This window comes from Alnus glutinosa, chromosome 11 (genome assembly GCF_958979055.1).
Source record: "Alnus glutinosa chromosome 11, dhAlnGlut1.1, whole genome shotgun sequence".
NCBI lineage: Eukaryota > Viridiplantae > Streptophyta > Magnoliopsida > Fagales > Betulaceae > Alnus > Alnus glutinosa.
Window position 1 is genome coordinate 13,242,864 of NC_084896.1, and position 22,411 is coordinate 13,265,274.

At 37.4% G+C, this 22,411-nt stretch overlaps 1 protein-coding gene and 1 long non-coding RNA gene across 2 annotated transcripts; one reads left to right on the forward strand and one right to left on the reverse strand.

Moving 5' to 3' along the window:
• Window positions 1–12,919: 12,919 nt before the first annotated feature.
• LOC133881120 (uncharacterized) lies at window positions 12,920–13,774 on the forward strand. Its single transcript, XM_062320079.1, has one exon. The coding sequence runs from the start codon at window positions 12,920–12,922 to the stop codon at window positions 13,772–13,774; it is 855 nt and encodes a 284-aa protein (XP_062176063.1).
• A 6,926-nt stretch (window positions 13,775–20,700) lies between these two features.
• On the reverse strand, window positions 20,701–21,377 carry LOC133882618 (uncharacterized). Its single transcript, XR_009902694.1, has 3 exons — window positions 21,182–21,377; window positions 21,043–21,093; window positions 20,701–20,918 (listed from the first exon to the last, which is right to left on the reverse strand). It is a non-coding gene; the product is annotated as an uncharacterized LOC133882618 (long non-coding RNA).
• Window positions 21,378–22,411: the final 1,034 nt, after the last annotated feature.

The following is a 22,411-nucleotide window of genomic DNA, read 5'->3' on the forward strand; positions in this document are numbered from 1 at the left end:
GAAGATTATGGATTGGATTAATTGCTAGCTTAAGAGATTTAAAGTTGTGTAGTTAGGATTTTAGTACTTTGTACTCATAAATGTTTGTACTATTTGCGTGTAACATGTTTAGACATTTACTTGTATTTATTAAGTTCCATGTATGCTTTAGTGTCATATGTGACACATGTTTCTTTGTAAATAGTGTAAAGACTTTTAATGTATTTCTAGAGGATGTCAGTTAAAGCTCTAAATGTATTGTAAGGGAATTGTCCCTAATGTTTGGAAAAAAAAGATATTCGTATTTTCCGCTGCCAGATTTATCATCTCTAAATGGTTAATGACACGTAATTATCCAGATATAATTACTTACGTTTTTTTGTAAAAAACGGGTCGTTACATAGTGTGTGTGCAAGTGCGAGGTCGAATCCACAGAGAATTGCGTTGCAAAAATTAATCTCTATTTAAACTAATTCTATTTTAACCTAGTTCCAAATCTTGTGAATAATAGAAAAATAAAATAAAACAAAGGAAAATGTACTAAGGTTTTAGAATTTACACCCACCAATTCATAGCAACATATTCTCATGGTTGTCAATACATATCCGAAGTTCTAACCGTACAAATCTTATGCATGTTCTACTATGCTTCAAAAATTCATTAAATCATTCACTGAATCCATTCTTTGCACAAATCACAAAAGATATCCGGTTTAACAAAATCATCAAATGTATCCGTAGAACGAAACACAATGAATATTCAATGTTTTGATAAATGAAAAATCCAAACAATCAATTAAATGAGACTATTCTCAAATCATCACATGTATCCGGAAATCACAATAGATATCCAAGAAATCATCTAAATAATTGAAAAGAAGTAGAATATTGAAAATATTAAACCCAATAAAATCGGATAGCATAAACTCTCATGAAAATATTATTGCTCTTCAAAGGTGAGGTTTCATCCTCAACCTTAGTTAAAAAAACTAGCTACTCATGGATAAAAATAAGCATGGGGTATTTATAGCAGAAAATTAGGTTAAACCCAATTTTTACAAAATGGCACCTCTACCCTTCTAAATCCTAATAGGAGAAAAAACGCTAGGTTTTAGGGCCATATTTTTTCAAAATGGCACCTCTACCCCTCAAAAACCCTAATAAGAGAAAAGAATGTTAGGGTTTGGAGTGTTTGCAGCCGCCAGGAACAAGGAAATTTGTGTTCTTATATTATGGGGCACTTATGACATAGTAGACATTCGAATTAGGAAATTTATATTTCACAATGATTTGTATAATTTTGAATTATCTTTCCAACGCCACTAATTTTACTTTAATCCAATACTTGAACTAAAAGTTATGGTCAAAATACTATGACTTGTGCAAAACTTGAAATTTAGTCAAATCCGATTTTGACTTCCAAAATTGCATTTTTCACTTTAAAACTACCGTTCTCTCTCCATGATCTGCAAAATACCAAAATACAAAAACTAACCAAAAACATTAAAAAATAACAAAGCTAAAGGTTTAACAAATGTGAATTAAGGGGTCCAAATATACAATATTTGGCACTCATCAACTCACGTGGTCACCATTCGGTACATGACACTACCTTGCACTTACACCAAGATATCTGTGACGACCCGATTTTTTTTTTTTTTTTTTTATATAAAAACAAAATGAGTCATCACAGTGGCACGACGATACGTCGCAGAGCCAACATATGGTACATACCACATAATATGTACCTGGTAAATCAGAGTATAACATCTATCTACTATGCAGCAAAAACATAAACCTAATAGCGGAAATCACATCTTAAATATCATAAATTAATCATAATCAAGAGCCAGTATTACATCTATCTATTCAAGTCTTTTACCAAATTAAGTACATAACATAAATGACTTTATACCATAACAAGTGACACAGGCGTCACAAGCCATAAATAAAACCCATAAAATAGAGGACGCCCATGGTCCCCAAATTACGACCGTCGCGGTGAGCTTCGGTCCTAATATCTCAAGTGCACATCTACAACATCAACTACGACTGGAGTACCTGCAGCCAAATGAACATCTATACGGTTGTGGGGGTTTGCCACATCCGTATATGTGGAATTATGAGCCCACCGTCTTCGCATAAATGAATACACTAAGAACTCAGAGGTATACTATTCACTGAGTTTTCGCAAAAAACTAACTTTTCATTTTTAGTCTTGCGTACACTATAACAGCCACCAATTTTATAAACTTTTGTTTGAAAACCCCCATAGCTGATATAGTACACACTGACTAATAGAAAACATTTAAACATACTAGGCAGCTGAGCTTATACATAGAAGTTTCATTGTTGGAAACAACTACATACATTATATCATCTACTATAATACTTTTATGATTGATGGTACAATGCTTTTTAACACATGCAACCAGACGATAGAAATATACATAAGCTCTTTTCCATTAAAACTCTTATGCATACTAATACTTCTAGCAAAACTACTCATAGTATAAAAAAATCACACTCATCAAAACCATGCTATAAATGATCATGCAATGCACATCATGGAAATTAATCCAAGTATCATGGAAATTAATCCAAGCATCATGGGAGTTACCCCAAGCATCATGGGTGTTACCCAAAGCATTATGGAAATTAATCCAAGCATCATGGGTGTTACCCCAAGCATAGTTTCCCGTGGGCTATAAACCTCACTTCGATGCACGTTTAGCGTTCATATGCGTATGCCTCATGCCTTAAAAAAATATACATTTCATTTCATGAATAATGCCTTTAACATATGCTTTCTTTATAAAAACATAAACAATTCTACATGTCATTTCTTAAACAATTTTCGTAACTTAACTCACTCTAAAATCATATTCATGTTCCATTGCAATCACGGTTTTCAAAACTCCCAACCATAACATATAGTGACTCAATTCATTTAAACTCCACATATCATATTCATACTTCATAACATCATCATAATTTCAATATACTCAAAAGTACTCAAATCATCCAAAAAGTTCATAATCAACATACAGTTGGTTCAAGTTTATAAAACAATATATATTTTGCAATTCATCATATATGAAAATAATACTTCTCAGTGAGTAGAATACTCACCTTGGCTGCATTGGATTCATGACTCGAATATTCTCTTAGATTCTAGTTTCTCGAACTCTACATTGGAGAGCCAATTAAAGTCTCAAATCTGGACTCGATCCTGCAAGCATTGGTAATATTAGACTATGCTATTGAACCTATACTCTATGACACATAAACTACCCGCGTGCTCACTCGTCGTATCACTCGTTTCTAAAGCTAGATAGATACCTTGGCTACCATTAGGTTAACCATTAATTATAGGCTCATATTTACTTCGCTTATTATCTTTAAGACATGTTTACTATTTCATTTGTCTACTTATTATTTATTACACCGAATTATCATTATTAACCCATTAATGGCTTCTTACTTATTTACTAAGTCAACAATATATATTTAACCCATATATATATATATACACAACGCTTAAACCTAATCCGATAATACACTTGAGTATTATGTGCACATGGATTAGTAAATTGGTTACTTAGTCACCTTATTGTTATTATTAATTATTAAGTCTTATAATTTGTTTATCCATTTAAGCTAACTAAGTATATTCGGTCCTTATACATATATATAGACATATATGTATAGAATGCTTATTAAGCTAAGCACGACCTCATAATACATTTAGGTATTTCGTATTGCATAAGTAAGCACATTAATCTTCTAATTACATTACCAATTGATTTTGGAACCTATTCATGTTTTTCTATAATATTACTATTTTGTGTTTGTTGTCTTAGGGTTACTTGGACAATTTACCATTTTACGGCATTTTCATTTTAACTATTATACTTAGTACTTAATCTTTATTAACTATTAACCATTAAAGTAATTTAAGCTATAAGACCTTAATCTTATAAAGCATATTAATCTAATAACTCTTATTAAACTAACTTATAATCACATATTGTAATATACATTCTTTTATTAAACTTTGCCTATTTATTTATTACAGCTTAAGGTATATACATAAACCTCAGAGCTTAGCATTATACTCGGGATCAATTTGCTATTAATCAATCACTCTTATGGACCCTATTATGTCTATTTCAATATCCAAACCATTATCTATGTTTGTTTGATACAATTCTTGCATTTATTTTATACTTAGTTATTCACTTATTTTGCCCACTTATTCTTTGTCCCCTATGATATTAATCTTAGGCTTTAAGTTTGTAACTTATTTCGTTTCTTAATCTTTAGATACAATTATTAGTATATTTTATACTTTATCTTTTATTAGCTACAACTATCTAGGTAGTTTAGATTATAGTAAGGTACTAATTTAATAACTCTTATTAGATTATATTATAATTCCATTTGTAACATATCCGTTTACTAAAGCTTGAAGCATATGCATAGACTTCTAAGCTAGGTATTGTACCTATTGTTATTTAGTTCATATCACTTTAGGAATCCTACCTCGATATTAATTATGTCCATTACGATATCTAAATTATTATCCATATTTATTTGACTTACTCATTTATTCAATGCTGTTTTATTCATTTATTTATATTAGTCATTATCTTGCTCATTCAATCACTTACTAGTTTATAACCAACTCAACTCCTACACTAAATCTAAACTCATGAAATATAATCCAAAGCCAAATGGACCTAATCTCATCCATAGGCAAAACAACTAACTACACTTTCCAAAATCACCAATTTTACATAAACATATTTAGTCATTTCCCAAAGAGGATTCAATAACCATGAACTTCTCTCCAAACAACATTCCACCCACACCCACAACACCATAGGGAATAATCCCAACAATAGGCTACCCATAAACATTAAACTCATTACCATGAAACCCAACAGTAAAGATACACCCATCAAAGCCTCAACTCACATCCATAAACATAACACTCAATTTACAACTCCCAAATCAATTTCTATTTTTGTTTAGCATTAACCCTAAAATATTAAACCCAAAAAGAACCCTAAATTCGGACCCAAATTCAAACATTAAACTTCAAAAACACCAATTAAAGTTATCAAAACTGAAACTCATTTTAGGAGAAGACATCATTCGGCCAAACCCCCCAAAATCGCAATAAAAGTCCTAGGATTTCAACCTAAAATCAAACCCAAACAAAGCCCTACAATATCATGCGATTTTCGTGCTGTTTAGGTAATGGGTAAACGTAAATATGAAGGAAAACCAAGCATTTTACCTTCCTTGACGTCTATGGCTGAAACCCCCCTTTTTCTTCTCTTCTACTTCCTCAAGAGCCGAATCCTTCTTCTTCTCTTCTTCTCTCAAACTCTGCATCATCTCTCTCAGTTTCGGTCCCTCACACCCAACATGTGTGTGCGACAAAGAGAAGAGGAAAAGGAGAAGAAAGAAAGGGGAAGGGTGGGCTGTGTGCGTGCGTGAATGAGGGGAGAAGAAGGAAGAAAAGAAAAGAAGAAAAGAGAACGTGTGTGAGGGAGAGAGAGAAAAAGAAAAGAAAAGAAAGAAAAGGGATAAAGTGAGGGACACGTGGCGCGATGTGAGTAGCTGGGAGAAGATGGGGTAATCTTCTCTTAGCCATTCAGGTGGTGACACGTAGTAGGATAGGATTCTCTTTATTTTTAAACCCCAACTTTTATTAATTACATTTGAACCCCCATTTTATTAAAATCATATCTTTTAACAATTAATATTTAACTCCACATTTAATCTAACTATATTTTTACTAATACAAATAATTGTTTATTCTCTAGGATCCATCATTATTATTATTTCTTAAAGACCCATTAGTAGTATTTTATTATTCCAATTTTCATTATTTTATCTTAGACTCATTTTATTTCGATAATATAAATATTATCACTCAGAATCTAATTATTAGTCTCATCTAATTTAATAAATATAATTTATTAATTGTTAAACTCCCTATTTATTTTCTTGGTCTTTGCAATATCAACTCGAAGCCCTACTTGCTTCTCCATATCAAGATAAATCCTTAAGGTTGACATGTGATGAGAATCAACATGCACCATTAAAGGATCCATTGCATGTTCCAGCTGGGCCTATTACTAGAGCATGATTCAAGAAGATCAAAGAAGCACTTAATGGGCTGATTCAAGAGATTTGGGGTGATTCTAAAACGGGGCATTCCAAGCTTGGTCCAAAAGAAGATGAAGGCGTAGTAAATTTAATCCAAGCTATTGATGGGGCTGATCTTGTTTAATTTGGAGTGGATTAATGGCTGTAATTTTCTTAGAAATGGCTTGGATTAAATTTTGATTATGGCTTGATTGGACGTGGAATTAGAAGGAGAAGGTGATTACTTTCTAATTTCAAACCAATTAATTGACTAATTGACTTGCCTATTTCATACCAATTAATTGGCTGATTAACTTGTCAATTCTATCACAATTAATGGGCTGATTGACTTGCCTATTATTAGTGCTAAATTTTAGGCTCCTTTTTATTTTATTTTTTTTTATCTATTTTCTTATTTTTGAAATACATTAGTTTCCTTTTCCTTATAGAGCCTGCACTCATTGTAATGAAGTATTATTGAATCGAAATGTAAGGTTTATTTTCTTTTATTGGTTCTTCAGAGAACTTGTGAACTTATCAAGGATTCTTCCTTGTGGCGTTTAAAATTTATACCTTCGGTTCGTGATTCAATTATAATCATTGGGTTGGGGTTTGTTACTTTATACCTTCAGTTCACGTTTCATTTATAAACGTTGGGCCGGGGTTTTCTATCAAAAATCTGAATTTTAGCTTTCTTAGGCAAATATTTCAATATTGTTTGTTGGGTCTCAAAGCACACTCGGTTGAGGTTCACATCAAAATGTTATAGTCTAAATGGATTTTTCAGTTCCATTTACGACTACGAACAATCTTTTATAAATTACAAGGACCTATGAATATGATCTTCTGTGTGATAATCTCATTACTCACACCTTAGTCAAATACAATGTAACTTAGGGTGCTTACATGTATATCATATGAAATACTCAAACATATATATGTACATGTAAAGCAATAATATACATATGTCCAATGTTCAATATTATAAAATTTATAGAAAAACAATTTAATGCAATTGGAGTTTTGGACATCAGTTCCAACACACATAATCCCCTACATGCAAACACCTTGCATTGGGACTACATGAATGGTTAATGAATGACGCGAGTACCCATAGTCCAACACTCGAGAAACAAATTACACCAAATAATTTCATGAAACCGTTGAAAAAATTACAACACATATTTTTACATTACCTAATCCAAATCCTTGAGAGAGAAGAGAGTTGTCTACCATTGATCCCCATAAGTGACTACTAATGTGAAGAAACTTAGTTTCAGGACATCCGACATCGCACAATATCGTTGGTGTTAGAATATTTTATATTATTCTCCTTTTTAGTTTCCTTGTAGGGTTCATTCCTTTCCTTAATTATTTCTATGGTTTACTTGGTCACTACTCATAGTCTCTATATAAATAGAGACATTTTGTATTATGTAATATAGTCTTCAATATTCAAGATGTAGCCCTAATGGTTTCATCCATTTCTATCCCTGCTTTCGCTCTCTTCTTTCTCTCCTTCATATTTTATTTCTCATTATACTTATACATGGTATCATAGCCACATTTATGTTGCCTTCACCTAATGCCTTTTGACATTTCCCTGGTGGCTCATTTGCGTGTTCTTCAACAATCTCTCAGATTTAGCCCTCCACACGACACCACGCGCCTCCGCTTGCATTGTCTGTGTCTTGCAAGCCTTTCTCGAACTAGTTTCTAGAAATGTAAAACCAAAATCAAGTTTACAATGTACAGATCAATCGATCTGTGGAAGACCCATCTCAATTGACATTCACACACGTTCGTCCTGTCACTCATAGCCATGGTTGTCCAATCACCTTGATGACTACAACAGTCGACGGATCAACCATCGACGACTCTATCACTGCAGAGAAAAGCCCCATCTGACCATCCATGCCCCGCCACATGTAGCTCCAAAGTTATGCAATTCTGTTTCATGGGCTCAAACGTCGTTGAGTCCATCTGCAAGTTATTATCACTCACCTAAAGTTCTCCTACGCATTTTCAGCAAGCACCTCATGTGTGCACACGCCTAACACGCTTTTCATGCCCTCTCCATGGATGGGTCAATCCGATCTGTAAACCTCGGTCCAAAACAGGCTTAGGCCAAACAAGCCTGTCTTAAACCCGGTTCAAAATTGGTTTAGTCCCATCCAGCTGGTTTCATGCCAAACCAGCCCCATTTCAACCTAGTTCATCCCTTTTTTGGATCTTTCCAACCCGGTTGACCGGTGTCATCTCGGCTCAAATTGGCTGCAACCCTTTCTCAACCAGGTTTAGCAGCTGGTTTAATCCGGTTCACTCTTGTTTCATACCATTTTTTGCCCAATTCATCAGAATTCTAACCATTTCAGGCCTAATTCATTGGGTTCAATCCGATTCACTCCGATTTAAGAACATTTTCGACACGATTCATGTTGGGGTTTATGCCCAAAATCCCAATGTACTGTTGAGTTATAAGTTTGTTATGAATAAAGTTGTTATTCACTTATCTATTTTTTTTAGCATAAGGCATATAATATTTTATATGCTTAATATTGATTATGTATATTTTGCATGTGAAAGGCTATTTGATTATATTGAATATGGTCTATAGTGTGAGTAATGGGGTTATCACATAAGGTCTTAGTCCATAATCCTTGTAGTCTTAAACTTTGTATAATTTGTAGTCGGTAATGAAATTGGGCATTCCATTTGCGAAGACTGTTACACATTGAATCTTTGTGATTTATCTTGATCAGACAAAGTTGGAGGCTTCGGGTTGATGTGTTAGTATTATGCACTGAACGAACCATGGGAATTGTTTTTCCACTAAAATACTGTTGATAGGAAAAACTCATACTCCCAAGACTATTTATGATATTGATTCTAAATTCTGAGAGGATTGTGTACTCAGATATGAAGTGCAGTTCACTTTGATGCATTTATGGGTGAGACCAAAATAATGGTCAACATTCTCGGTGCATTGGGTGATCACAATTAATATTGCGAGAAAGCTTTTCTCAAGAAGGAATACAAGTCTTTTATTAAAAGGATAAGAAATTTTCCATTGAGATAGATTTTATGGATTAGATTATTCTCAGTCTCTAGCTGGAGCATTTTGGTATAAGATACTAAAATATAATGTACATGTACATGTGATAAGACTTTCATGACTACGAGAATAATAGATAAAATCAGTGGCTCAAGAATAGAGAGGTAGAGAATTAAATGGCAGTGTCTTAGCTTTATTTCTGCTACGAAAGATTTCATGAATGAATCAAAAATCAATATTAAGTAAGTTTAAATGATTAATTGTTTTAATAAAAAAATATAAACTAGAATGCAATTCCAATTGTTTAGTGGAATCAATTATAATTAAATAGTGATTTGATAAGTCGAAACTATTTTGACTAGTTTTTATTTTTTCTTTAGGTCACTCATCAAGCTGATTTAATTTAACCAGATGATACTTTTTATTTATTGGGCTGCTTGTTTTTTATTTATTTAAAAACATGAGTTAGAGAGAAACTGTGCATGAGATGTAAGAGGGGAGACTGGGTATTGGGATAAAACCCAAAGCCCAAAGAAATAGTAGATGACGCATGGGCCAAGGTATTAATCACTTACTACAGCTTGTCCCACATTGCTTATATTTCACACTCTCTTAGTATTCAGAGCCTATAAATAGATATGCTTATAGCTCTTCAAAAGATAAGCAATTGCTACACTTCTTTAGTTTTTACTAAAAACTAATATTCTTGAGTTAACTCTGTAGAATAATTTAAGTTTTGAAGAGCAAGTTGAGAGCCCACTATGTTGGTTATCATCAGTCATTGGTGAGAAGATTTGAAGGTCTCATCACACATTCTTCGTAGAAGAGCAAAGAGCAAAATCTTGCCCATAAAGCCAAGGAGTGGCTGATTTCTTCAAGTAAGTATTTTATGTTTTGCAATTTATTTTAAAATAGCATAGATCTTCACATGTTCTTTATAAAGTTCGATCTTGGTTTGGCAATTTTATTTTTCATTGTGCAAACATATTTTTGCAAACCAATTCCTAACAATTCAGCGGATTCAATCCAGTTCAAACCGGTTTCAAACCATTTTCGGCCCATTTCAACGAGTTCAATCTAGTTCACCCCAGATTCAGACCCTTTTTCTGGCCACTTATCGACAGCCTTTTTCTGGCCACAACCTCTGGCAATCTTAAAAGATCAATTCCCTTTCTTTTCAAAACTTAAGCTTACACCTTGAGTTTGAAAGAGGATGTTAGAATATTTTATATATTTTATATTATTCTTTCCTTTTAGTTTTCTTGTAGGGCCTATTACCTTTTTTATTCCAAGGTTTACTTGGTCAGTACTATTCATAGTGTCTCTATAAATAGGGACATTTTGTATTATGTAATATACACTTCAATATTCAAGATGTAGCCCTAATGGTTGCATCAGTTTTTTCATTTGCTTCCCCTCTCTTTTTTTTTTTCTTTTTTTTTCTCTCTTTTATATTTTATTTCTCATCATATTTCTACATGGCATTAGAGCCACATTTTTGTGGCCTTCAACAAATGTCTTTTGACGTTTCCCTGGTGTCTCGTTGGAGTGTTCTTCGACAATCTCTCAGTTCTAGTCATCCATACGCCGTCACGCTCCTCCGGTTGCATTGTCTATGTCTTCATAGCCTTTATCGAACCAATTTCTAGAAATCTAAAACCAAAATCAAGTTTACAATGTATAGATCTATTGATCTGTGGAAGACCCATCTCCAACTTTGCATGCGCCATTGGGGGTCCTTGCCTGTTCTATCACTCGTTGCCATGGTCATCCAATCACCTTGGTGCCTACAACAGACGACGAATCAGCTGCTGATGACTCCAGCGCCTTTGAGAAAAGCCCCATATGAACATTCATGCCCCGCCACATGCAGCTCCAACGTTCTGCAATTCTTTTTCAAGTGCTCACACATTGTCGTGTCCATCTACAAGTCATTATCATGCACCCATAGTTCTCCTACGCATATTCAAAAGCGCCTCACGCATGCATGCGCCTAACACGCTTTTCATGCCCTCTCCACGAATGGGTCAATTCGATCTGTCAACCCCAGTCCAAAATCGATTCAAGCCAAACCGGCACGTTTTCAACCTGGTTCAAAACTAGTTAAGTCCCATCCTGTAGGTTTCATGGCAAACCGGCCCGGTTTCAACCAAGTACATCCCATTTTCGGACATTTCTCAACCTGGTTGACCAGGTTAATCCCGGCAAAGATCGGTTGCAAACCTTTGTCAACCTAGTTCACCGGTTTTCAACTCGATTCAGCGGGCTTAGTCTGGTTCACTCCCACTTCAAGCCATTTTTGGCCCGGTTCATCTGAATTCTAACCATTTCAGGCCTGATTCAGTGGGTTCATTCTGATTCACTCCGATTTATGAACATTTTTTACACGATTCAACAAATTCACACCGGTTTCAAACCATTTTCGGCCCAGTTCAACGGTTTCATTCTTGTTCACCCTGGATTCAGGCACTTCCCGGCAGCCTTTTCTAACCAACTTCGATAGCCTTTTTATGGCCCAAACCTCTGGCACTTCCCTGTTAGAATATTTTATATTTTATGCTATTCTTGTTATTTAGTTTTCTTGTAGGGTTTATTCCATTAATTATTCTAGGGTTTATTTGGTCATTATTCATAGTGTTTCTATAAATAGAGACATTTTGTATTATGTAATATACACTGATATAGCCCTAACAGTTTCATCAGTTTTTGTCTCTGGTCCCTCTCCCTTCTTTCTCTCTTTCATAGTTTATTTCCTATCATATATTTCTACAGTTGCATTGTTAGAAACCCTGTAGAAATATATAATGAGTGAAGACTGTTAAGGGTATATCTTGAATATATTGATGTGTTAGATATTTATAGAGGTGTTAAAGAGTCGTGAACAAGAAAGTTAGGCTAAATAAGAAAGGAAATCAATGATAAAAGAAAACTGAAAAAAGGCCTAATATAGAAAAATAATATAAAATATTATAACAAATCCTAACAAACCCATTGATACATGTCGCTTTAGGTGGACAGTGTCGATGTGGTCGGGTTTTGAAGTCCCTTGATCAGCCTTAACATTGGGATCGAATGATCAATGTGATGCATATCCCATCTAATATATGAAAGCATTTCTGGCATATCCTAGCCTTCATATGGTTCATAATAATTATATTTATCTATTATAAGTTATTTTACTCCTTCGATAGAAAGGAACTTCTCCCCCGCTGACTCGCCGCAATGGGGGCGCTTCTTCTATCGGTTGGAATGGGAATGGTACAGGTATAGGTATGTACTTTCAGAAAATGAAGAAGCTCGCCCATAGATTGTGACGTCCCACATCGCCTGGGAATGAGGATGTGCTTATATGTATAAATGCACCCTATATGACACAACGCGTTTTAAAGCCGTGATGGCCATGAACCGATCAGAACTCCGCAGTTAAGCGTGCTGCTGCGAGAGCAATCTCAGGATGGGTGACCTCCTGGGAAGTTCTGTTTGGGGAGCCAAAAGCGGACAATATTGTGTCATTGGGAGTGGGTCGTTACAGTTTTGGTATCAGAGCAAAGGTTATAAGGTTCTGTAGACTGTAGGAGCCAGATCATTAAGATAGACTTAGTGGGGTAATGGGGAATCACATTCCGGCCTAGCAGAGTCAATCCCTTTTGTCTTGTATTCAGTGCTAGGGAATCATTCCCTATTTTTTTTTTTAACACTAACGCTTATAACATCAATGGTATAGATGGCACCCCACACTCGCAACCAAGGAAATCTCCCTGAGAATGAGAATAACGGAAATGTGGGAAACCAGGCACCGAACGGAAACCCCAAGACTTTGACCGCATTGGCTGCTCAACTGGTGGACCTACTGAAGATGGGTGCAAATGCTAACCGAGAGGTGAGACAGAATGAAGAAGAACAACGGGGTTGTACTTTCGAACAATTCAATAAGCAACACCCCCCTAGTTTTGAAGGACTTCCGGATGCGGTGGCTGCAGAGAACTGGGTATTGCAGATGGAGAAGCTAATGGAGGTTATGTGTTGTACGGATGAACAGATGGTCAACTATGCTACTTTCAAATTAACAGCTGAAGCAGAACGTTGGTGGACATCAAAGAAGGACCACCTGCAACAACAGGTAGGCGTAGGCGTACCAATCACCTGGAAGAACTTCAAAGATGCATTCCTGGAACGCTTCTTTCCTCAGTCAGTTCGACTGGCTAAGGCACAAGAATTTACAGACCTGGTGCAAGGGTCGTCGACAGTGGAGCAATATGCAGCAAGGTTCATAGAACTATCACGGTTCGCGCCGTACTTAGTACCCACGGAAGACCTAAAGGCAAGAAAGTTCGAAAGGGGCTTACAGCCAAGGATCATGAACCAGGTGGTTGCATTCGAAATTGGAAATCTAACGGAACTTGTCAACAAAGCGTCGGTGGTGGAGCGGACACTGAATATCAATGCAGAGCACTTCAACCATAGAAAGAGGAGTGCTCCACAAGGGAGTCGTTATGGTGGAAATTCCCATGATCACAACAAAAGAAGATTCAACCCAACGGGTGGAGGAAACACGGCCCATCAGCAGCCCCATCATTAGGGAGGAGGTGGACAACGCCCTATGTGCCAGACTTGTGGGAAAATGCATTATGGGAGATGCCTACTCGGACAGCCGGGTTGTTATCGGTGTGGTGGACCAGGACACCTCGCTAAGGATTGCAGGGCCCCTACCAATAATCCAACCAATCAGAATCGCCCAGGGGAACAACGGAATACTGCGCCTGCGCGTGTATATGCCCTGACTCCAGGTGATGCAGCAGCGTCAAACGAAGTAGTGACAGGTACACTCTTGATTTCATCCCATCAGGCTATTGTGCTCTTTGACTCTGGTGCAACGCATTCATTTGTGTCATACTCTTTTTCTCGAGACTGTAATTTGATGTCTGAATGGTTAGATGTAGACCTAGCAGTAGCTACCCCTGTAGGGAAAACTGTAGTATGTACATCCGTAGTTAGAGACTGCCCTATTTCCATACAAGGTCATGTCATGCCGGCTAATCTTGTTATACTTGAAATGAGCGGGTTTGACGTGATCCTAGGTATGGATTGGTTATCCATGTACCATGCTTGTGTCGATTGTTTTTGCAAGGAAGTAGTGTTCAGACCACCAGGAGCAGCAGAATTCAAAGTTCAGGGGAATAGAAGTTTCAACTTACCCAAGCTTGTATCAGCAATGCAAGCGACTCGGCTTTTGAAGCAAGGGTGTTCGGGATTCTTGGCGTGTGTGACAAAAGAAGCACCAGAAACAATGCTCGAGGAGATTCCTATCGTGCGGGATTTTGTGGATGTGTTTCCGGAGGAACTACCTGGGTTACCTCCCGATAGAGAGATCGAGTTTACCATAGACTTATTACCGGGCACAGGACCTATATCCAAGGCACCGTACCGAATGGCACCACTCGAACTGAAAGAGTTGAAAGAGCAGTTGCAAGAACTCCTAGATAGAGGATTCATTCGCCCAAGTGTATCTCCTTGGGGAGCGCCCGTTTTATTTGTGAAGAAAAAGGACGGATCGATGAGGTTGTGTATCGACTATAGAGAATTGAACAAGGTAACCATCAAGAACAAATACCCGCTACCAAGAATTGATGACCTTTTTGATCAATTACACGGTTCCCAAGTATTCTCTAAGATTGACTTAAGGTCCGGATACCATCAACTCAAGATTAAGGAAGTAGATATCCAAAAGACAGCATTCAGAACGCGTTACGGACACTACGAGTTCCTAGTGATGCCGTTCGGACTAACCAATGCGCCGGCCGCATTCATGGACATGATGAATCGAACCTTTCGAGAACTCGTTGATAGGTGTGTGGTGGTATTTATTGATGATATATTAATTTATTCGAAGAGTCGAGAAGAGCACGAGGAGCATTTGTCTACGGTATTGAGTATCTTGAGGAAACATAAACTTTTTGCAAAATTCAAGAAGTGTGAATTCTGGTTGGGAGAAGTAACATTCTTGGGGCATGTTATATCAAAGGAAGGAATTTCGGTGGATCCCAGTAAGGTGGAGGCCGTGGTTAATTGGGTAAGGCCTACGAGTGTCCATGAGATACGAAGCTTCTTGGGCCTTGCAGGTTATTATAGAAGATTCGTTGAAGGGTTTTCCAAGCTAGCTGCACCCTTAACCAAACTTACCAAGAAGAATGAGGCGTTCATTTGGACGGAGGATTGTGAAAGGAGTTTTCAAGAGCTGAAACACCGATTGGTCACAGCACCTGTTCTCACTCTCCCATCCGGGACTGGTGGATTCGTAATTTACAGCGACGCTTCCTACAAGGGATTAGGTTGTGTTTTGATGCAAAACGGGAAAGTGATTGCCTATGCCTCAAGGCAACTAAAAGTGCATGAACGTAATTATCCGACTCATGATCTTGAGCTTGCTGCAGTGGTTTTCGCCTTGAAGATTTGGCGACACTATCTTTACGGGGAGCATTGCGAAATTTACACAGATCACAAGAGCTTAAAGTATTTCTTTACCCAGAAGGAACTCAACATGCGCCAAAGACGGTGGCTAGAACTCCTCAGTGATTACGACTGCTCCATCAACTATCACCCTGGGAAAGCAAACGTGGTGGCCGACGCCCTCAGCAGGAAGACTACAGTGGGAAGGGTAGCAGCAATGTTTACAACTCAAAAGGAGTTACTTCTGGATATGGATAGAGCGGGCATTGAACTGGCAGTGGAGGAAGTGCAGTCTTACCTTGGAAAGTTAACCTTAGAACCAACTTTACTAGAACAGATTAGAGTGGCCCAGCTAGTCGATGATGAACTAGTGAAAATCCGGACGGAAGTCGGTAAAAGTGGACGAGAAGATTTTAGTATTTCTGAAGACGGGGCACTAAGATACCGAAACCGTTTATGTGTACCGAAGGAAGACAATCTAAAAAGAGTGATCTTAGCAGAAGCTCACCAATCACTGTATACAGTACATCCGGGAAGCACTAAAATGTATCGGGACTTAAAGGAGCACTATTGGTGGAACGGCATGAAGAGGGAAGTTGCACAGTTTGTAGAACGTTGCCTTACCTGTCAACGGATCAAAGCAGAACATCAGAAACCAGCGGGGATGCTCAAACCATTAACCATTCCAGAATGGAAGTGGGAACATATAGCCATGGACTTCGTCACGAGTTTACCGAAGACGGTGACTGGATTGGATGCAGTTTGGGTAGTGGTGGATCGTCTGACGAAGTCAGCACATTTTCTGCCCATTAAAACAACATATGACATGAGTCGTTTGGCAAAGGAGTATGTGAGTGAGATTGTACGACTACACGGTGTGCCAGTGTCAATCATTTCAGATCGTGACCCACGCTTTACTTCTCGATTTTGGCAGAGCCTGCAAGCCGCAATGGGAACGAAGCTGAACTTTAGTACTGCATTCCACCCTCAGACGGACGGGCAATCGGAAAGAACAATCCAAACATTGGAAGACATGTTGAGAGCGTGTGTTCTGGATTTCAAAGGTAGTTGGAGTCAGTATATTCCTTTAATAGAATTTGCATACAATAATAGCTACCAAGCAAGCATCAAGATGGCACCATATGAAGCCCTCTACGGAAGAAAGTGCCGATCACCACTCTATTGGGACGAGGTTGGAGAACGACAATTGACAGGACCAGAGTTAATTCAGGAAACGGCAGAGAAGGTTACACTAATCAGACAGAGATTGACCGAGGCTCAAAACCGACAAAAGAGCTACGCGGATCACCGACGGAGAGATCTGGAGTTCACAAATGGAGATAAAGTATTTCTTAAGGTAGCACCAATGAAAGGAGTGACACGTTTTGGGAAGAGAGGTAAGCTGAACCCTCGATACATCGGACCCTACGAGATATTGGATCGAGTTGGCCCTTTAGCATATCGCTTAGCATTACCGCCATGTTTGTCTGGAGTGCACAATGTCTTCCATGTATCGGCATTACGAAAATATGTCGCAGACCCCTCACACGTGTTGGAGGCAGAAACGATTCCCATACGAGAAAATTTGTCATACGAGGAGGTACCCATGAAGATCATTGATAAGAAAGAGAACGAATTACGCCGGAGACGGATCCCAATGGTCAAGGTAATGTGGAGTAACCACCAATCGCCAGAGGAAGCTTCGTGGGAATTGGAAGAAACTATGCGTGACAATTACCCGCAATTGTTTGCCCAGTAGAATAAGGAAGCTGAGGGCGTACACCAGATGAACCGAAGCGCAAGGCCCTAGTTCCTGATCTCGTCAAGCATGGGACTGATTTATTAAGGAGTTGATGAACAGACTAAGTACGACTTTGATTTATCAGGTACCTTTCATAGCTATTGTCGTAGTCGATTACCGAATTTCGAGGACGAAATTCTTATAAGGAGGGGAGATTGTAATAACCCCGACCCCTTTTCAAGGGTAGAATAGTCTTTACCACCTATGAGAATGGATAACTAGACGGGAATAATAAACACATGATTTTACATATGAAAATTTTATTTCTTATTATTAAATAACTGCTTCTATGTTTTATTAAAACACCTGCTTTTAAATTTAATAAATTTATATCAATTTAAGTTTCACTTTTAAATTTTATATTTATAAAAAATATGAGGACCAGATTTTATATTTTTAAGCAGTTTTATTCCTATTGAAATACCTGTTTTATTATATAAAACCCTAGTAGCCAAAGAATAAAACTCTACTCCTATAAATATTCTCCTTAGCCGTCAGCCTCTCTTATTCCTTCATAAAATTTTCAAGCGTCTCTCTCTCTCTCAGAAGAAACTTTTACAACCTTTGTCTCCCTCAAAAAACATTGCAGGTATATTCTAATCTCTTTTCTTTTCTTTTCTATTATTGGCGTATCACAGCAGGCCTGTCGTTTTTTTTTTTTCTTTTATTTTGTTCTCTTCTATCTGTTAAAAATCGAGTACATGTTTGGCTGCTATCCTTTTTCTCTCTTTCATCAAATGGGTAGGACCACAAGCTTGACTTTCATTGTCTATTTTACTATTCTCGTTCTTCTCTCTGATACACTCTTCCCTTTCCTTAAATTTTATTTTCTCCCCCTTCTCTCAAATACAAGCCATTATGACTTGTCCTTTTCACCCCTTTACTTTTATTTTTATGTTTATTTTATTTATGATTCCTTATTTGTGGTATGATTTCCGTAGCCTAGCATGAGTGGTCTTTCTAATTTATTTTGATTTTTTTTTTTGTATTGAACAAGTGTTCTCATGCCATGTTTCTATCTTCCCAATTATTTTAATTAATTCGCATCTATTCCACAAAGTTATAAGAAACAGAATTTTAATTCAAGGATTTTGAAAGTTCTTGTAAATTCCAAAAAAAAAAAAAAAATCATGGATCATTTTTATAAATTATTTTACTTAAGGGTATAGTTTGTGATATCGGAATTTATTAAACTCTATAATTATAAAATAAAATATTTCTAATGACAATTACCTTTATGGAGTCGTATTCCTAATGTCAATAAAAGAAAACGTTTTATTACTTATTTAATGATTTAGAATAATTAATGTCGTTAAACATATCTAGAGAATCCATTCTCAGTAGGTTAGCAAGACAAATCCTAGTGGTGTTAGTGTGTAGTTTAGTGGCTAGCACGAGGTATTGATTTATTTAAACCTGTACCAGGTGACTAGTTAGCAGTTGAGTTAGTCCAGCAACTTATTGCAATCAGAGAGGTAAGGGATCCTCTACCCCTTTTCAAATTGTTTTATGTCATATTACTTTATCCTTTTTTTTAAAAGTTATATTTGCAATTAATTGTCCTTGTTCTATATTTCAAATTATATTGATGCATGAAGGACTGTTTTAAAAATAGTTTTGAGATGAAAACTGTCGGTATAAATGTTAATCTTGAAATCACTGTTTTAAAAGAAGCTTTGGTTATAAAGGATTTTCTTGTTTTTCGTAAATTGTGTAGTTGGTTCCCGAGACGGGAAATTACAGTTTTTTTTTTTAAATTAATGAGAAAAGGAGAGCAAAAACCCTCCCCACACGTTGCCTCCAGAGTTATCAAAAGAATAAGAATAATTTTTGAAAATGAGGCACGTGTGTGTGGAGAAGATTATTATTTTGGCCCCAGAGATATTCACAGAGATTTACAGAGTTGAAGCTCGGTACCGTTGCTTGGATGGAAGCGCAACCGCCCAGAGACTTAGAGAGAGCGGATCCATCCCTATGTCATGCTAAGTGCACTTCAATTAATTAGCTGATGGGGCAGGGCCTGTGGCCACAGTTTACCTGCCTGAGGTCACAGTAGACCGCGCAACCCTAGTACACAGGGCGTAATAGTGTGCATGGGCCCTACATATGAGAAATTAATTTATCAATCAGTAATTTTATGTGTTAAGTAAAATGCCGAATTTTTTTTTTATTGTATTCTAGAAATTTAAATTTCAAGTATATTTTAATAATTGTTTTAAAGAAAATGAAGTTAATTCAACCGTTTTATGGTTGAGGGTTACCTTACTGAGCATTTTTCGCTCACCCCTTATTTTGTTTTGTTTTCAGGTTATGAGCAGAGAGACCTAGGCGGCCGGGATGGGATCTAGGCTAGCATTAGGACATTGCATCTCAGTTACCTTCATAAGTGCATTTGCACAATAAATTTAGTTTTTCTTTAGATTTTCAATTATTGAATCAAACATAGTTGTTCATTTTGAAATAACTGTTTCCGCATTTATTAAAGCTCTGAGTTTTAAAATCTTTATTATTTTTGTTATTAAATTCAGCATATTAGCTAGGTTGTTGGCAGACCTTACGAATCTTTGCAGTTTGGTGTATGAAAATGGACAAACCTAACCCTTAGCGGTTTGGGGGCGTTACAGTTTTGGTATCAGAGCCATTGCCCAGCCTGAGATGGTGGGAGCGTGCACAAGCCCAAGAGGGTTGCCGGCGGGCACTCGCTGGGATGCCAAGAATGGGGTGATCCCATGAGGGTCGCCAGCGAAGACGCTGGGTCCCAAGGGGGGGTGATTGTGACGTCCCACATCGCCTGGGAATGAGGATGTGCTTATATGTATAAATGCACCCTATATGACACAACGCGTTTTAAAGCCGTGATGGCCATGAACCGATCAGAACTCCGCAGTTAAGCGTGCTGCTGCGAGAGCAATCTCAGGATGGGTGACCTCCTGGGAAGTTCTGTTTGGGGAGCCAAAAGCGGACAATATTGTGTCATTGGGAGTGGGTCGTAAAGACTATTCTCATAGGTGGTAAAGACTATTCTACCCTTGAAAAGGGGTCGGGGTTATTACATAGATACTTTCAAATAAAGTGTTTTCATTTATTTTAATTAATTAGTAGTTTGAGGGGTAACAAACTATCACTTGATTCACTTAGCTCAATAAAAGCGTTTTAATTTAGCGCACAAAAGTTAAAGGTTGTGATTGCAATAAAGTAAAAAATGGGTAAAAATATCGAGTGACCCATGTTTCTTTGTTCATCACCACCGTAAACAATTTGCTCATAATCAGGCTTCTTTTATTCAAAGACTTCATATTAGATCTGCAACATGTGCTCGCTCAGAAAGTAGAAGGAGAAAAAAAAGAAAAAGAGTTTATTAAAAGATCTGTGTGCGCGCGGCCGCCCACAAATTAAGCTAGCTTCCTTCCTTCCTTGAGGGAGGGAGGGAGAGAGAGAGTTTAACCAAGATTGACTTCAGAATCAGGATCTGCATCTTGATACAGAAGAAACACACCAATTCAGTCTACTCTATCATCCATATATATATATATATATATATATATATATGGGGAAATGATTTTAAATAACATAAAGCAGTTGTAGTGCTTGAAAGTTACCTGGACCGCATTTAATCTGGCACTTTCTGTCACAGCGTTGCATAAGCCTTGCTGCACAACACACAAAGAAAGACATTTGAGAGTAGAGCTAGAGATCGAATGGAAATAAATATATATAGAGCAAGAGCTTATTAATTACTGTCTGGTTGAACGCAGCCAGTGGAGCACTGGTCATAGCAATCGGGATCTGAGGGCTCAACACTCTCCATTTGTGAAATGATGACACACACAGCCAACAGTAGTGCAACTATTATCTTCTTCCTCATCATCCTTTTCTTTCTCCCCCTTTTTTCCTTGCTTCCTTTCTGTTCCTACTTCTCCACTTTATCCGAATATCTTGCCTCCTTTCCTTTTAATACACGCAATTGTTAGGAAATGCCCATTTGCTTTACCTGAAACTACACAAATGCCATCTCACCCAAACCAACAAACTCATGCCGCCTACACGCGTGTAAACCACTTCCCAAAACACATGGCATGTGGTGGACATGGGAAATATCGGTCCATTTTTTTTAAAAAAGAGAGAGAATCAAAACCACAAGAAGAGGCCAAACGGACTGCAAGCAGAGCAACAATAGCTTCAGCAATAGCAGCATCTTGCATGAGAATTATCTTGGTAGCAGCTTGAAGAATGTTACCATCTGAGTCACTGACCACAACACCTGCAACAGCAGAACCAGGTCTGATAGCAACAACAAAATTTGCTTTAATGCTATCGGGCTGAGGAGAGGACCAAAGAGAAGGTTGAATCGTAGCATGCCAAGCTGAGATATGGGACTCCAAGGTAGCAGAAATATACTTAATGGAGTTGGAAGGCTGACGAATGATTGCATTTTGCACAACATTGTTCCTTGAAAACTATATATGATCCATTGTAACGGCAGCAAAACTTGAAACCTTTAAACTTCTTTTTTTAGGAATGGCAAGCACATTGTTTGGCTTGATAATAGCCAAGATCCATGAGTGAAAAGGCTGATTACAGAATAGATTTGAATTTAGAGGCAAGAGGAACAACTCCATTAAATACGAGCAAAAGCACACTCAAGAAAAATGTGGGATAAATTCTAAGAAGGACCTTTGCAAAAAGGACACACCCATGCTTCATCATCATCCAAATAAACAAACCTACCAATATTTGCTCTAACTGGCAGCAGGTTCCAAGCCATTTTCTAGAGAAGGTGCTTGAGCCTAGTTTGAAGCTTGGGAGCCCAAAGACAATGCCAATCCTCAAGAGAGAAAGGAGAGGGCCTGACACCTGAATTTGCAGAAGCCAATTCATGGGCAGATCTGTCTGAAAATTCTCCTGAAGGAGTAGAAGCCCAAGTCCATTTGTCCATGGAATGTTAATGTTTAACACTTGCTGGACAAT